This window comes from Sus scrofa, chromosome 1 (genome assembly GCF_054392235.1).
Source record: "Sus scrofa isolate SSC_HxYL_T2T_F1_AM1 chromosome 1, Sscrofa_HxYL_maternal_Yorkshire_Landrace_v2.0, whole genome shotgun sequence".
NCBI lineage: Eukaryota > Metazoa > Chordata > Mammalia > Artiodactyla > Suidae > Sus > Sus scrofa.
Genome location: NC_139383.1, coordinates 6,087,358 through 6,105,733, shown reverse-complemented (window position 1 = coordinate 6,105,733; position 18,376 = coordinate 6,087,358). Strand labels below are relative to the sequence as shown.

At 38.3% G+C, this 18,376-nt stretch overlaps 1 protein-coding gene across 1 annotated transcript in view; it reads right to left on the bottom strand.

Annotated features, from left to right (window-relative positions):
- The window catches only part of PRKN (parkin RBR E3 ubiquitin protein ligase), a gene marked incomplete at its 5' end in the record, with an annotated part of 1,030,308 nt that overhangs the window by 654,019 nt on the left and 357,913 nt on the right, over positions 1–18,376 (bottom strand). The window contains 1 exon segment of the mRNA NM_001044603.2: positions 6,156–6,239. Within this exon segment, the coding sequence (NP_001038068.2) occupies positions 6,156–6,239 (84 nt within the window).

Below are 18,376 nucleotides of genomic sequence, written 5' to 3'. Positions count from 1 at the left end.
GTGTAGATTGCCAGATGTGGCTCAGATGCCACATGTGTCGCTGTGTCATTGGCCAGCAGCTGGAGCTTGGATTCAACCTCTAGCCTGGGAACTTCCGCAGGTGTATCCCTAAAAAGCAAAAAAAAGAAAAAAAAATTATGGACGCTGCACATTTGCTTTAAAAATGGCATCACAGACTAAACCAAGGTGCAATGCTGGTAATCTCACGTGTGGAGGTGTTCTGCTACACATGCATTGATTTCTGCCACCTGGTCTCCTTTCCTTGGTGATTAGTGTTTCCACGTAAGAGTGTACAAGACTTTTTAACAACACCATGGAGAAGATGACTGTTGATTTAATTTTCCACTAAATGGTAAAAGATCCCGGATCAAAACAGGGTTATGTCACAGGAAAAAATTGAGTGGAATTGAGTCGAGACATCAGAGCCACATAAACACACGTGGGTTCTTAAAAACTACTTCAATTTCTTTAGAGCTCTTAAAAAATGATATTTTTTCCACAGTGGACTATTTTTATAAATAAGATTTTAGAATTCTTGCTTAAATTTGCAAAATTTCAGCTGATTTCATAATATAAATGTATATATATAATCTATGTGCACACGTATACATAAATTTTACCTTAAAAATGACATTTTTTTGTTTTCAAGTACTCAAAACTTGATTTAGAAATGAACTGTCCTGAGTCTGAATACTGGATAGGTTTTTGAAAAATGCCATAAGAAGTTTCTAGTTTGTCACCCAAATTGCATGTCAGACAACAGAGAACATTTTGTCACGCTTAGATGCCATTCAATCATAATCTGAGTTTGACTGCAAAGCTTTCACAATTCAATTTTTATTTAGAATTTAGAAAATATGACTGTAGGGGGGCAGCGTAAGGACAGGGAGACTATTTCTCTTCGACCAGAGATCAGGGAAGGATGAGAGAGGACGGAATGTGTCCTTTCCACTTTCATGTCTGTTTCCCTTCTCCACCCTCCATGTGGAAGCCCCCAGCCGCCCTCTGGGTTCACTGGGGGGCCCTGGAAGCCACAAGGGCCGGGATCATTTAAACACATGTTTGGAGATGTTTATGTCCACACTGGTTCCTGCATTGATGCAGGTGAGTTTGGGCAACACAAGGACATGGAGCCCATGGGTCTTTGTACATTGTGCGAATAAGGCTTTCATTTGTGACTATCTCAGGGACCCTTGGTCAAGCTCCCATCTTTTCTTAAAAACAAAAAAAAAAAGCCAACCTTTCATTATTATCAGATACTGGAAAAAATAAAAACATATAGTCCATAGCAGGAAAGCATCCTGAGAAACCCCGAGACTCTTTTTGTCAGATTCTAATCAAACCAAAAACAATAACAGAAGGAACCAAAAGAAAGGGCCCTTTGAGGATAGAAATTTGATTAAACTAAAACATTAATAAGAATCTTTTTCGGACCTAAAATATGAAGGTGACCTATAAATAAAAATTGTTCAGGATTAGAGGACATTTATTTACTATTTGTTTTGGTCTGGTCAACATCTTCCCGAAGGACGAAATAAAAGATAGAAGCTATGAATGTTAACTTTTATTCAAGCTAATGTTCCAGTTGACATACACTGAGCCTAAAAGGGGTAAAAATGCAAGAAGTAAATTGCCTGTTGAGTAAGATGAAAAATCTCCATTTGTTACACTGAGTTTAATAATTATGTCATTTATTATAGTTCAGGGGACAGTTTTTAGTATGAAATTTCATTTGAAACATGTCTTTGAGCTATTTTAAGAGCATCTTCTTAAATGTTTCTAAGAAGAGAGAAAAATGCTATGTAAAAGAGCTTAACTCTGGTCAAGATCAAATAATCTAAAAAATTTTTACTGCTTTACACAGGATTTCAGTAAATATAAAAGACAGTGCATGTTGTTGTAGGCTGTTAATGGCAAAATCAACACCCTTTAACACGCTTGAAAGTGACCTTGGTTACTTATTACCTTGAAGATGGCTGAGATCGGAATATCCGTGTCCCCCTCAGATTCACCCCTTGGAAATCTAATCCCCACTGCGATGCTATCTGGAGGTGGGACCTCTAGAAGGGGATTAGGTCCTGAGTGCAGAGCCCTCAGGAATGGGTTCATACCCTTTCGAAAACAGACCCCAGAGCTCCCTGGCCCCGTCCACCACATGAGCACACAGGGAGCAGACTGCAGAAGCTGGCACCCTGATCTTGCACTTCCACGCTCCACAACTATGAGAGATCAGTATTTGTTGTTTACGAACCACCCTATTTCCAGTATTTTTGGTTTCGCAGCCTGAGTGGACTAAGTATAACTGATTTTTTTCCTTTTTCATCCCAGGGACTATCCCCTTGTCCTGAACCCCACTGCTGAATTGTTAGGTGTGAGGAAAAATGCAACAGTCTCACAGTTGGCAAGGAAACTTTTTATTACCAGGAGAGCAGTTCGAAGCCACAGGTCTTCCCAGGGGAGTGTTAATGGCTAGGGCACACTCACTTTGAAAAGTTATGATTTGGAAACAGGAATAATGTCTTCCAGGCATGCTTCAGCCAACATGTGTGCAAGCAGGAAAAATATGGATTTCCCAGTGCACACACAGGCTATTTTACAAATACCTTTTGTGTTTAAGGTATCATAGATTAAAACATAAAATGAATATTTAAACAGATAATTTAAAGTCCATATCATATCCAAAGGGAATTCATTTAACCAATGGAAAAAAAAAAAAAACACTAAATGAAATTTTTCTCTCTTTTAATCTCAAACACACATCCATTGAGTGGACTAGAATTCTTTCGTCAAAAGGTAAGATGCCCTTCACAACTAATGTGATGCTCCTTCCTAAAATAACAATGACTAGTATAGAGCTGAATTAGTTTCACATTTCTCCTTCTAAAGTGTAGTCAGGGTCAAGTTTATATTTGTAGTCTTAAAAACCAAGGTGAAATTTTACTGCTATTTAAAAATGATCTAGATAGATTATCTTCGAGTGCTTAAATATTAATTAAGAATCCATTAGATACCTTCTCTTTTGAATTTTAAATATATGGATATTTTTTCAAGTGATAGTGATTAAACTTTTATGATAATATGAGTATATAAAATAGTCAATAATTCAAAATACTCTGCGAATTTAAGTATGATAAACTACTTAAAATGTCTATCGTCTCACCTTCTTAAGAAACAAACACAACCCACAATGTTTTAGAAAAGATAAGACTCATGGTTTATGTTTGGCTGCACTGTAACAATGCAATCCAGAAAAATAGTTTGAAGATATGAGCAAGAAAGAAGGAATTAAACTTCTCACATTGAGCATATCAGCTCAGCCACTGGCACAGTTATTCAGAAGGCGTACACACCTTCAATTCCTTTATTTAATCAACATTTATTTAGTGTACACTAGATACAGGAGAAAAAATATTTGGATATGACAATTTTTTCCTCCCTTCTTAAACAATATGTTTAAATAATTTAATCCTCTCTTCTTTTATAAAAATAATATTTATCATCCCAAATACTCACTTTAAAGACTAATTTAGTTACATCCTAAAAGATTTGACATACGGTATATGTTTATTATTGTTTGATCCTATACTTCCATTTGGATTTTTTTGTATTGACTAAGAAAATTGAATTTCCATGTTTAAGAGGGTTTTTTTTAATGTTTCTGTTCTGTTAGTGATATTCAAATGCCTCAAAGACCTAAACCATGATAGACTGTTGAAATGGTCCATGCGTGCTTGAAAAAGGAGTGTCCCCAGTTGTTGGGCATGTTTCTCAGGACACCAGCGCTCACTGGTTGTGCTGGTGATGGCTTTCTGTTTGTACTGCGGGGCCTTCAGCCCTCAGAGGGTTGCCTTATTTTCTTCCACTGCGGTGGTGGATTTATCTGTGTGATTTGCTAATTCTGACACTTTGCTCTTAGTACCTTTTAAGCCCATGTTACGAAGATCACACAACTTTTAAACTACTATATCTTCCTGGGTTATTGAACCTTTTTGATCCGACCAGCTATTTCTGATAGTCTTTTGTTTTTAATCATTTGTTATGTGCGCTTTCATTTTTTACACACATTAAGCATCCTTGCAGTCTCTCCCGGACAACTTCCATCTCTGCATTCTGCGTGTGTTTGAACGCTGCTTGCTCCCATTCCCAATGGCAGGCTCCCATCTGTGATATTTCTGATGGTTAGTTTATGCTCCATGAAACTTTATCTTTTATAATCTTAGGACTCATTAGAGAGCCCAGGCCTTTCTGGGAGGATCTGGTTTAGCTGCAGCCCAGTTCCTGACACTGTCAATTCATGACCACGTGAAACAACATTCTAGACTCAAGACTAGGCAGTTGCACACAGCGGGAGTGAAACATGGCCCCAAACTCAAGTGAAGATCGGTTTATGATTACAGATGCTTAGGAGTCACATTTCTACCTAGAGTGAAAACAGAAGAGGCAACTACGCCTCACACTTGCTCCTAAGAGGGAATCATGTTCCATGACGCTGCTTTATGTAGAATTCTATGGTTTAATTTTCAACCTCGACAAGGCCCGAAACTCATCAGCACTCTCCAGTGTTTGCCGAGTCTGAGTCTCTAACTCTCATGGTCAGCTTACAGAATGTTCTCTTTGGAGTCCAGCCTTCCCTTTTTGGCACATAAACTTCTCCTTACTGTGTTTCAGCACAGCTGTTCTTTTAAAAATATGTGTTCGTAATTTCATCCAGTAAAAGCGTTATATAGTGTGCACTGCAAGGATTTTTTAGAGGATGTCGGTTCACTTTGCTGTCAGAAATATAAATTAATTTATCCTAAACTTTATGTATCAATACATAAGGTAGGTGGGATATTCAACAAGTAAAGAACCCCACTTAACACAGTATTTCTCTTTGGCTGGTTTGAAGCTACATCCTTAAAGATGGAAGATTGTCTATTCTGCTATGCTGCATCCTTCCAATTAATATGAAGGTACACAGAGCGAGACAGTCAAAGACTGAAGTAGATTTTCAAAAGACCTCCCATTGCTGTAAAGATGCTATGGAGATTGCAACGTTATACATACAGAGGATGTGAATTATTATTCAGTGTAGTTGTATCTACATAGCATGTATGCTATGACATAAACATATTATATTTGTAGCTATATAAAATTCTACTTAAGGATTCTGCCTATAAAATATATACACTTTAATTTCATCCCTGCAGCCCACTTGCAAGACTGTATTATGCCTTAATATCTGTGAGTGACATACAAGTCATTAGTGTTCCTTAGGATTTGCATGAATAAAAATCTGTTCAGTGTCCCTAGTCCCATTTGATGCAGGGTGATTGTTAGGGCTGTTCACTGTCATCTCCGAGGCCTTAGAAGGATCCACAGACGGGAGAAAGAAGGCAGGTCTAACGATCCTGCTCAAACACTCTACCTGTTGCTACCGACAGACTCTGTTCCTCAGAGAAGGTATTAACTGCCAGCTGGCTGTGACAGTTTGTAAGTTAACACTGGCATTTGTGTTGGCGCCATAACGGTATTTACAGCTCAGAAAACACATACAGCCAGATTAGGATGGACCCAAGGATTTTCAAAGTAGAAACTCTAACAATAGGCAAATTACAGACATGACCGTAATGATACAATTATTTTAAGAAGAACGTTAGTACTTAGGGAACCATTCGACAAATAGCTTCTCTGTGTGAAATAGACGGCATGTGTTTGCAAAGAGAAAGGTGATCGCAGGGAACAGACAATGGCGGTTCTGTTTAGAGCTGGTCACCCACTCTACGTTTCTCTAACAAGAGCAATTCTGAAAGGTATGGACTGTAAACGCAAAATATCACAGCTTTAGGAAAAAGATGAACCTTATAGCTTGGTTCTTTTCTTTCGCCAGACTCTGAACTGGTACTTCTTTACACTCCATGACTATCAGCTCATGAGGAATTTAAATTATCATGTTTTAACATAGTTACCAAAAGAGGTTACGTCTTTAGGAAAGTGCCTCTGGAAGGAAATGGTGCAGGTAAAATTTTTGGTAATATTATGAACGGTTTCGAATGAACACTTTTTGTAAATATAGTCAGATTGGAAAAAAAGTCAACTAGCAATTGGTTTCTATTTTAATTTCCCAAAAACACTGGCGATGCCGTAATGGAAGGACGGATTTGACCAGTACTTACTGCTGTGGTCCCAGGGCAGTTTGGAGACTGGCACTCACCACTCATCCGGTTTGGGATCAAGACATCGTCCCAGCAAGAAGGACCCTGTGAGAAGGAAGGAAAACAGCATATACTTGGTGCTCAGACTGTAACACCCACATCTTCCCTAATACATTTGCTAAGATCTACTTATGTGATAAAACACTAACGAAAGTAAGATGGCATCCGCCAAGTCTTCAAAATATGATTCACCGGGATTCTCAGGACCCTTTTGGGGGATCTAGTAGGTCAAAATCATCTTCATGAATGAACTGAGATGCTGTTCGGCCACTGCTCCAAACATCTATCGCATGCACGCGTAGTAGTTTCCCCAATGCAGTTACATTTTATTCTTTAAAACCCTAAGGGAATAATTTTCTTATGTTCACTGCTATTTCGAGGGATGACTTTTCGATGAAAACACAAGTGCAGGTTATATGCAAAAGCACTCTCTGTGGGCAGCAAGGGGAACGCGGAGGCCCGCCTGGAGGCCCGGCTGCTGCAGGTGGCCAGCTAAGCAGACGTCTTCATTTCCTCTCCCTCTGAGCCACCGCGAGAATTACATTTCATAGCTAGCACTATGCAAACCCACAAAACCAAGGACATCAGAAGGCAGGGGTTTGGTTGAGAAGAGATTTCCAAACTTTCCTGGAAATCTACAGTAGGCTGCAGCAGAGGAGGGGGCCTCCACGCGGTGCATGCCACAAGGAGCCTGAAGGCTTGAGAAAAAGGCAGGTGGAGAGAGCAGAGGGAGACCCGGGGCAGCAAACAGGGAGAGAGTTACATTTTTCATGAAGAGAAGATCCTAAAACCTTCTAGAGAGAAAGGGCAGATTCCTGCTTGGAAACAAAAATCAAAATAGGGAGTTCCCTGGTGGCTGAACAGGTTAAGGATTCAGTGTTGCCATTGCTGTGGCTTGAGTCACTGCTATGGCAAGGGTTCTGCCTCTGGCTGGGGAACTTCTGCATGCTGTGGGCATGGAAAAAAAAATCGAAATAGAATTTTAAAGCAGTAGTAGCAACACCTTTAAAGATCAAAGGGAAGGCGTTCCTATCATGGCTCAGTGGTTAACGAACCCGATTTTCCATGAGGACGCTCAGCGGGTTAGGGATCTGGTGTTGCCATGAGCTGTGGTGTAGGACGCAGCTCGGATCTGATGTTGCTGTGGCTGTGGTGTTGGCCAGCAGCTGTAGCTCCGATTCAACCCCTAGCCTGGGAACTTCCATGGACCATGGGTGTGGCCCTAAAAGACACACAAAAAAATAAAAATTAAAATAAAGATCAGAGGGAAGGATTTTCCACCTGAAATTCTCTAACCTGTACGGCTGGGAGGCCTCCGAGTTCTGGAGAAGGTCAGACAGCCTGAGAAAAAACCAAAATCTGCCCAGCTTTAACCTCACCCGCCGCCTGTAACTCCTGGAGAAGGCCACCTGCACCCTGGGTGGGCGTGTCCTTGACTGTGACAAGGAAGGAAGGAGGGGAGCAGGGCAGTGTCCAGGGCTGCAGTGACGACGGCTTCCGACAGACGTGGGTGGGGGCCAGAGCCCATCCAGGAAAGAGGGCGATTAGGATAAAGGAGCCGTGGCTGCTGAGATTTTGCTACTAAAGGTGTTGAGACCCCGCCAGAGGTTCAAGTTTGCAGTGAAACTGGTCATCACCCGTCAGCACCTGGACCACCCCCGCGAGGGTCCAGAGGAAGCAACCCCCCAGCCCCCTTGCTGCACAAACTGGTGGTCAGGCAGCAATCCCAGCCACTGCCCAAGTCTGCACGAGGGCTCACCCTCGCTCCTTCCTTCACCAACATACACACACACATGCACACACACACCAACACACTCACATGCACACACACACACGTACAACGGCTCACACACAAGCTCACACACGGGCACATCTCACACAGCTACACCAAAAACACACACAAATTTAGGAACAAAACAGCAGAAAAAGAGGGGATCCAGGAGATGGCAATCTACCTTAAAGAATAAGCCAAACTTCCACAGAGGTTATTTAAAACAAACCTTAAAAGGAGCTACATTTTGAATTTACAGGTGATTCAAGCAAAACGCTGCTTAGTCTGGAAGGATGTAGCTGTGCAGAAAAGAGGTAACAGGCCCCAGAAGGCTGCTTCCAAGGCTGGTCCTTGGCTGGATTCTGGGAATTTGGATCTGGGAGTGTCCGCCTCCCCGATTCCTTTGCTGAAACAGGGGGTTTGCAGCTCCTGTGATGTCTGAGCTGACAACATGGTTTACACCCAACACCTTAGCCTCGGGAGTCTGGACCTGCAGTGAGGACCAGGCAGGGGCACACAATGACCAGCCCAGCAAAAGCCCTGAGCACAGAGTCTCTCATATGACACCATGGGTCCTACATGGCTCCTTGTCCCCTAGGACTCCGCTGGGAGAGGGCTCTTGGAAACGCCCTGGCTCCCTCTGGACTTCACCCCGCCTGTCTCTTCCCTCTGCTGACTTGAAGCCTCTTGGTGTGATCTTGGTTACCCGTGTTATGACTCTTCGCGGAGTCCTGTGGGTCCTTCCAGTCTTGGGGACCCCCAACACCATGACATTGATTAATCATCAAGGGCAGGTTCTCCCAGCTACATGGAGGCGAGGGCTCGTGATGAAGATCGGAGCCGTTACGGGGAAAGAGAAATTCCATTTTCTTTGTATCTCTAACGGCGGGCGTACATTTACAATCCACTTCATCTTAGTGATTAAGCACTCACTTGATTTTCAACCTTATAATTGCATTATTGAAAAGAGACGGATTTTAAAGCTATGATTATGTGATATATTATATCTACATATCTTCTACCAAGAGCGGCTTCCCAGGCCCCTTCGACCCTTCCATCAGGGGCAGGAGTAATCTGTCTTTGGAGAACTCGGTGGTCTCTGGCAGGATGACGGTGACAAGCACGGGCTCACACGTGGGTCTGGAGGGTACTTCCCTGAACTAACTGCATGACACTTGAGGCTCTGAAAGTCCCTGGGTTCAAAAGAAATTTTCCCTGTGGCTAACTGGAGATGTGGCTTCCCTTCTCTATCAACACAGAAAAGGTTCTTCTGACACTGGCTCAGGAAGCCCTGACCTGCCTGCAGTCCAGACAATGGTAAGAAATGAACCTATCATCTCAACAGCCTAGAGAAAGAACGCTGTCACTAACTGCAGGAGCTAGGGTCCCATCTGCACTTCACTGCTCAGAGAAGGTCTCCTGCCTCAAAGTCTAGGATGCAATGAAACTTTCTGAAACAGACATGAATTTTTATTCCTTACTTTTTCAGAGTTCAAAAAAGCCATAAAACATTTATGTCACAATTCCTAAAAGTGTCCCATAAGTCCTACTTCATCTGACAAATCTTTGTGTTGTACAAGGAAATTATAGAAAGCTCCTTCACAATTTTATTCTTGATCTCGTGCCCAAATAAAATAATACAAGTAACATAGCTGAAGAGAGTTCTTGCATATGAGAATTCAACATAATCAAATATATATGCTAGCTTATCTACACTACTTATGCCATGAGGGCTTCATGCTATTGCCACAACCATCCTGAAAATAGAAACAAATGTCCCAGTTAATTTTTGCCATGATAAAGCAGATATAACTTTGCTCTTTTCTAGATTTAGAAAATATAAAATGTTAATTGATTAATCATTGCACATTATGTTTCTATATAGTTGTATGGTTGCAGCATTTAAAGTTAATAATGTTTACACAGGAGTAAGAAAGGTATCCAGAGGACAAGCTTAAAAAGGACTGCAGATCACATGGCAGCACCAGGGAGCTACCAATTCGGGAGCTACCAATTCGAATCCAAAAAAGGAAAGAATCCCCCCTCCCCCCAAAAAAGCATTTTATCTCTCAAAGGTAGAGAGTTGGAGAAAGATGTCAGAAAAAAATGTCAGAATAGTGTGACATACATGTCTTAACAAAGAGTCATGTAGCTGCTTTTTAGAAAACCTTCTTTTCTGGCTAGCAATAGTTACAACTAATACAAATACATAAATTACTTGAACATCTGAGTCTGGACTCAGCAAATAATGGCTCCTTGGACAAATCTAGCCTAGGGTTGTTTTTTTACAGCCCTCAACCTAAGAATGCTTTTACATTTTTAAATGCTTGAAAAGCATAAAAAAGAAGAGCATTTCATGGCACATGTAAAGTCGATGATTTTCAAATGTCTATTCCAAAATGAAGTTGATTGGACACGGCTGTGGCTGTGCATTTACGTATTGTCTATGCGGCTTCTGCACAGCAAGGGCAGAATGGAGTTGTTGAAACAGAGGACGTGGCTCAGAAAGTCTACAGAATTTACTACCTGGCCCTTTGTGGAAAAAATTTGCCAATCCTTGATTAGTAAATGACATTTTCCATGTTTAAATTGAAAAGTACTCAAAAGATATTGTAGCAGCATTTTGGCTACCATATCATCTCATTTGTTTGGAAGAGTAGCTGCGTTCTGGGTCTCAAGAGAAAATTACTTCAATTAAAACCTTAGCACCATTGACCTGCGAAATCTGAGAATCCAGTATTTCAAGTTGTTTGAATCAGTAAGAGAGTGGAAAATTACAGCATTTGGGGATTTGTCTTGACTAATAGTACCACCAACTGAAAATCATGAAGCAGAATATCATTTAAATATACTTATATGATGCATGCAAATTAGAAATTCAGAAAAAAAGACTCAATGTCATGAAAAAGTGATAAAAACTATAAAATATGACACTTAGTATTTATTCTTAAGAATTCTAGAACAAATCCATAAGTCATTCTGGCTATGTCTTGTCATGTCCAATCAAGTGGAAAATTGAAGTACTTAACTGGCTAATTCTTACCCAAATATCACTCTGACACGACTCAGACAGGCAGTTAAAGCAAAAGTGTGTTTTTTTCCCCCTGAATTATCCAAATACATTCTCTAATCTGTCCTTCATAGGTGGGCATATACACTGCTGTTTAAAAAAATAAAAATTAAAAAAATACACATTATGTTTACAAAATGTTTCTACAATGTCTTGGTATTTACAAAGTTTTTGAAAAGGGTTAAAACCACCCTTTTAAAAAATAATATTTTTATTAAACTACATCTTTACCAATTATCTCAAGTTATCATCAACTGTGTTGCATTTGAAATATCATCATGAGTAATTCCACAAACATCTAAATTACATAATTAAACATAAGGGACTGAAATTATTTTGAAAATTATACTTGTGACATAATACAAGGAAAGCAAAACGCTCTTTAAGAGATCTGTGCTCAGAGGCTTCCGTCTACCCTCCTACTTTTTCCTTTCTGTCTGCAACAAAATGATACAGAGAGGAGATGCCAAGGTCCACCAACCTGGTGAATCCTGGTTCCACCAACTATGAGCTTTCTCCTCTTGAGCCAGTTCCATTTGGCCTTTCCAAGCCTAGAGTTTCTCATCTGAAAAGCGAGGGATTAAATACCTCCTTCTTAGGACATTCATGCAGATTAAATGACACCTGTAAGACTTTGGCACAGTGCTTAGCACATGTTGACTTATTTAAAAAAAAAAAAAAGACAACTGTTGAAAGATTTGTAATTTCTCAAAATAGAACTCCTTTACTGTAGGTAGATAAGCAGTAAGAGGCTAGTTTCAAGGGACCCGACTTACTAGCGCAGTGGGTGGTTTTTCATTTCTTCCTTTTTCTCAGTTTCCAGATTACCCAACCATTCCCCAGGGGCCACTTTCCAGAGCATGCTGCTTATAACTTTCCTAAAGCATGTATTTCCATCTGTCCTTGAGCAGACCTTGCTCTTCATCTTCCTCCATTTGGTTCAAAGATTATGCTTCTTCTAAAGATAAGCATGATGCTGAGATTATAGCTGAAGCTCAATCATGCAAACATTAAACAGTATAGAGGGAAAAATAATAGGGAAAAATCCTTTGTATCAAAATATAATATATCCACTGAAGAACTACTTATTAAATAGTTCTTAAACTCTAAGAATATAGTTAGGAAAAAGAGAGAAGAATCCTTTTTCTTGTAGGTTTTATGGGGTAGCCACAAAAGCTGATGTTACAAATTAACTGAGCACATCAAAAGAATATTCATTCCAAATATTGGGTAGATGTAAAACAAATGGAAAACATACCCTGCTGGTGCAAAGGGAAAGTGACACAGCCTCTTTGGAAATCTATTCAGCATTTCTTTAAAAAGTAAACACATATCTAACACACAACTTGGCCATTCCACGCCTAGATAATTAAGGTAAATGAGAACATTCTCACAACGAGAGTTGTATCAAATATTTGTAACAGTTTTTATTCAAAATAGCCACCAACTGGAGACCACCCAAATGTCAAAACATGAACAGATAAACAAAATGTGGTATATCCATCCAATGGAATACTATTCCGAGATCAACAGTATTCGATTGCTTCTAAATGCAACAACATAGATAATTCTCAAAATTATGTGAGAGAAGGAAACCACATATGAAATAGAATACACTGTATGATTTTACTTATAAAATACAAACAAATCTATACTGGCAAAAACAGATCAGTGGTAGCTTTGGGGTGGGGGCAGAGGGTGGAATGGGCTACATAGGAGCATTAAGAATATTTGGGGATTGTTAGGGGCTGAGTTGTGTCCTTTTAAAATTCATTTTTTAACCTTCAACAAAATGTGACAGTATTTGGAGGTAGGATCTTTAAAGAAGTAATTAAATTAAAACAAGGTCATTATGGTAGACCCTATTCAATGTAACCAGTGTCCTTAAAAGATGTCCTTAAATGGTGGGATTGGGACATAGACATGCACAGAGAAAAGACCATGAGAAGGTGCGGAAGAAGACAACCATCTATCAGCCTAGGCAAGAGGTCTAAGTAGAAAACAACCTTGCTGACAGCTTATTCTCAGAATTCCAGACTCCAGAATTGTGTGTCAATACATTGCTGTTGCTTAAACCCCTCACTGGTGGTACTTTACTATAGCACCCCTAGCAAACTAATATAAGGGTTATGGAAACGTTCTCTATCTTTATTGTGATGATGGTTTTGTGGGATATACTTCTCAGAACTCTTCAAACTGTACCTTTTAAATGGAGGTAGTCTATTTTATACAAACCATTTCTCAGTAAAGTATACTAGAAAAAAATAAGAAGTCATCAAATTTCTACAAGGCTAACAGAATCTTTGTATCAAATGGTGCTTGAACAACTGACTAGTGATATCCAAATCCCTTCCTCACTCCATACCATTTCTATAAGAAAACAAATGAGAATATCTATACAACCTTGGGACAAACAACCTTTTTTTTTTTTTCATATAAGGACACAGAAACCTCTAACCATAAATGAAGAAATTTATAAATCGAGCTTCAGTGAAAATTAAAAGCACTTCTGCTCATCAAAAGAAACTATTAAATATGAATATGCAAGCCACAGACCGGAAGAAATACTTTCAATGAATATATCTGTAAAATAATTCATCTCTATAATATGTAAAGAACTTTAAAAAATCAACACCATACAAACACTCCCATTGAAAATAAGCAAGAGACTTGAACAAACTATTTACAAAAGGAGACAGACAAATGACCAATAGTCATATAAAAATAGCGTCAACATCATTAATAATCAGGAAAATGCAAATTAAAATGAAAAAACACAATTTCGCTTGACTTTATATCTTAGCCAGTATGATGGCTAAAATTTTTTAAAAGGCTGATCATACTACATGCTGGTAAAAAGACTAATCTTTGGCAGTGGAAATCAGAAGACCTTGGCTATCTTGTCATGACTGGAGGTACTGACTAGAAGGAAGCATGAGGGAATTTTCTAGAAATGTTTTGTACTTTGATTGGAGTAGTAGTCAGATGGGTGTATGTAACAGTCAAAGCTCATAGAGCTGAGCCTTTAAAGTCTATGTATTTTTATTGAGTATAAATTGTTCTATAGTTTAAAACAATGAGCTACTCACTTATTCAACAACTACTTACTGAGGTCCTGCCTCTCAGTAGCTCTGCAAACTCAAAAGGTCTCTTAACCACTCAGGGATCAGCCAGTACAAGACAAATGGAATAATTACAGAACTTGCCTCATAGGCTGATGTATGGATTGAATGTAAAATGGTTAAGCCAGTGCCAGGCACACAGTAGATTCTCAAATGTTAACTATTTCTATGTTTATCATTCAGCATCCAGACTTGATAAAGGGGTGGGACAATTAGGGACTGGACCCAGGATGGTTTAAAGAACATTAATCCGTATAATGAAACTTTTTTAAATGTGTAAAAAAAAAAAAAAAAGCATCTTTACCTCCTCAGTAATTTCCTCTTGTGGCCTTTGGAAGCAGTTGTCTATAACTTACACCATAGATTAATCCAAACCACAGGCAATCACAACAACAGATTAACCAGTTCTATAGCTTTGAACTGGTTACTGACACTCAGCATCACGCTATGGAATTCTTTGAGTGAAGAACCATGTCCTCCTTATAGCTAAGTGCTTTTATATGAATAGCAAAAGGCTGTACACAAACAGTGAATACTCAAAAATATCTTAATGAATCAGGCTCATCTGTAAAATGAAACAATTGGAAGATCAGTGTTTTTCAGAGTTATGTTGTGCTTCCTTTTAAATTAAAGCTTTGCTCCAATACACTGTGTGTAGAATTCAAAGTATAAAAATAAATAAAGCAGCACTATGTGGAGAAGAAGGAGGGGTCTTTGTTTGGAGAAGAAGGAGAGGTCCCCCAAACTCTTGTTTTTTTGATGCCATTAAGGGATAGACCCCCACAGAACAGTTAAAGATCTAACAGTCTCACAGTTCATCATGGGTGTGTCCAGGGAACAGTCTGGGGGGGGGTAGAGAATATGGCAGAAGGTGGGTTAACAAAAACCTTAAAATCCATCACTTTGTTATCTCCATTTTTGAGGATATGCATATTAGTTATGATTAATATATGTTTATTAGAAGCTGTTATACACAAAATTTTTTATTCCACAAACGTAATCGTATGATATTATTCAGATGAGAACAACTGTTTTTCTTAACATTGTAGCAGGTGCTATTGGTTGTCTCTCAGCATCTTCTCTCTTTTATGGTAATATTTATATTACCATATTTATAACTTCAAGAATAAAAAAGAATGAAATAATGCCATTTGCAGCAACATGGATGGACCTAGAGTTTATCATACTGAGTGAAGTAAGTCAGACAAAGACAAATATATCATATGCTATCACTTATATATAGAATTGAATAAAAAATATATAAAATAACTTATTTATAACTTCATGAGTTCTTAAAATAATGAGTTGACCATAAAAACCTCAACATTTAAAAAACCATTAATCATTTTGATGAAAATCTTTATAAAATCTGTTATACATTTCATGTGTACTTTTGCAGATTAGATTTAATTTTTATACAGTGACTTCGTTTTCTAAAAGGAACTACCGTATAATGAATATATGCTATTTGCCAGCAGCTCTGGCCATTATCATAATACTCCATCTCTAAGTTACACAGAAATAAAGATACTTTGCCAGGTTTTATAGTTGAAACAACTGAAGCTTAGAGATGCAAAAAGACATGTCTGCGGCTACACGTGTGTACTAAGTAGCAAAGTTCCTTTACCATAAAAGCGTTCTCTGTTTCGTTCACTTTGTTCAACACAACTTAAAGAACAGATATCAAATTAATAAGCATTTAGTATTATACGGTTTTGCTCTGAAATGTAGTGATGTCCTGACAAACTGCTTCTAAACGCTGTGTTGAGACTGAAGCAGTGGAGGAATTTTTTTTAGAGAACTCGCTTGCCCTCCTCCTCATCCTTTATCATAGCTACGCTGTCAGAAACCCCATGCTTAATGGAAAGTAAGTTTAACGTTTACATCTGTTAGTTTGTGGGCCGGGGAATAAGGAACTAAACTTAACGATTATTAAAAACAAATACCAAGTTAAGATTTTGCTATGAAATCGTGATTGGACTTATTTTTGTAATTTATAACAACATTTTTACATTCCAGAGGCCCATTTTCTTATATTCTGATTCTCCGTCAGCTATTTCTGGAATTATATTGCTGTTTTTTAAAGTCTTTATTGTAGAAAGGTTTTCCCATATACATTAATTCACTTGTTATCTCAAAAATTGCATGAGAGATGGTACATTGTATTAGTATTCTAGTGTTTTCTCTACATCCTCATTAACATTTGCTATTTGTAGACTTTTTGATGTTAGCCATTCTAACAGGTGTGAGGTGATATCTTATTGAGATTTCAATTTGCATTTCTCTAATTATTGGTGATGTTGAGCATCTTTTCATATCCCTACATGCTAGCCACCTACATGTCTTCTTGGGAAAAGGGTTTATTCATGTCTTCTGCCCATTTGTTTTTAATTTTTATTTCCCCAATACATTTTTTTTCCTACTGTACAGCATGGTGACCCAGTTACACATACTTGTACACATTCTTCTTTCTCCCATTATTATGTTCCATCATAAGTGACTAGACTTAGTTCCCAGGGCTACACAGCAGGATCTCATTGCTAATCCATTCCAAAGACAATAGTTTGCATCTATTAACCCCAAGCTTCCAATCCATCCCTCTCCTTCCCCCTTGGCAACCACAAGCCTATTCTCCAAGTCCATGATTTTCTTTTCTGTGGTGTATATTAGATTTGTGCTGTATATTAGATTCCAGATATAAGTGTTATCATAAGGTATTTGTCTTTCTCTTTCTGACTTACTTCATTCAGTATGACAGTCTCTAGTTCCATCCACGTTGCTGCAAATGGCATTATTTTGTTCTTTCTGCCCATTTTTTGATTGGGTTGTTTGTTTTACTATTGAATTGTATGAGCTAATTATACATTTTGGGTGTGAACCCCTATTGGTCATATACTTTGCAAATATGTTCTTGTTTTCAGTAGGCTGTCTCTTCCTATTGTCAATGGTTTCCTTTGCTATGCAAAGGCTTTGAAGTTTAATTAGGTCTCATTTGTTTATTTTTGCTTTTATTTATTTTGCCTTGGAAGATTAATTCAAAAAATATTGCTATGATTTATGCCAAATAGCATTCTGCCTATGTTCTCTTCTAGTAATTTTAAGGTTTCATGTCTTACATTTAGGTCTTTAATCCATTTTGAGTTTATTTTTGTATACGATGTGAGGAAATGCTCTAATTTCATTCTTTTACATGTAGCTGTCCAGTTTTCCCAACACCGCTTATTTAAGAGATTGTCTTTTTCCCATTGTAGGTTCTTGTCTCCTTTGTCATGGATTAATTGACCGCAGGTATATGGGTTTATTTCTGGGTTCTCTATTCTGTTTCATTGAATGATGTATCTATGTTTATAACCAGTACCATACACCTAGATAATTTTAGCGCTTTGGTGTAGTCTGAACTCAGGGAGTGGGATGTCTCCAGCTCTGTTCTTCCTTCTCAAAGTTGCTTTAGATATTTGGGTTCCTCTCCATTTCCATATTGCTGTAAACCGAAATTGGCACAACACTGTAAATCAACGACACATCAATTTAAAAAATTAGAATTATTTGTTCTAGTTATGTGAAAAATACTATTGTTATTTTGATAGGATTAGCATTGAATCTGTAGATTGTCTTCGGCAGCATGTATATTTTAACAATACTAATTCTTCCAAACCAAGAACACAGGATAACTTTCCATTTCTTGTATTGTCTTCTATTTCTTTCATCAATGTTTTATAGTTTTCAGCATATAGATCTTTCACCTCCTCAGGTGTTTATTCCTAGCTATTTTTTAATGTGATTTCAAAAGGCACTGTTTTTTTAGAAAAGCAACTGTTTTCACTATATTGACCTTGTATCCTGCAGCTTTACTGAATTCATTTATTAATTCTAACAGCTTTTTTTGGAAACTTTTGGGTATCTATATCTATATCTAGTATCATGCCATCTGCAAAATCCCTTCCAATTTATATTCCTTTTTAATTATTTTTTCTTGTCTGATTGATACAGCTAGGACTTCCAGTACTGTGCTGAATGAGAGTAGTGAGAGTGAAGAAGTAATGAGTATTATTGTATTGTTTCTGATTTTATAGGAAAGGATTTCAGCTTTTCAACATTGAGTATGATGTTAACAGTGGGTTTTTGAAAAACTGCCTTTAGTATGCTAAGATATATTCCCTATATACTAAGTTTGGTGAGAGTTTTAATCATGACTGGATGTTGAATTTTGTCAAGTGAT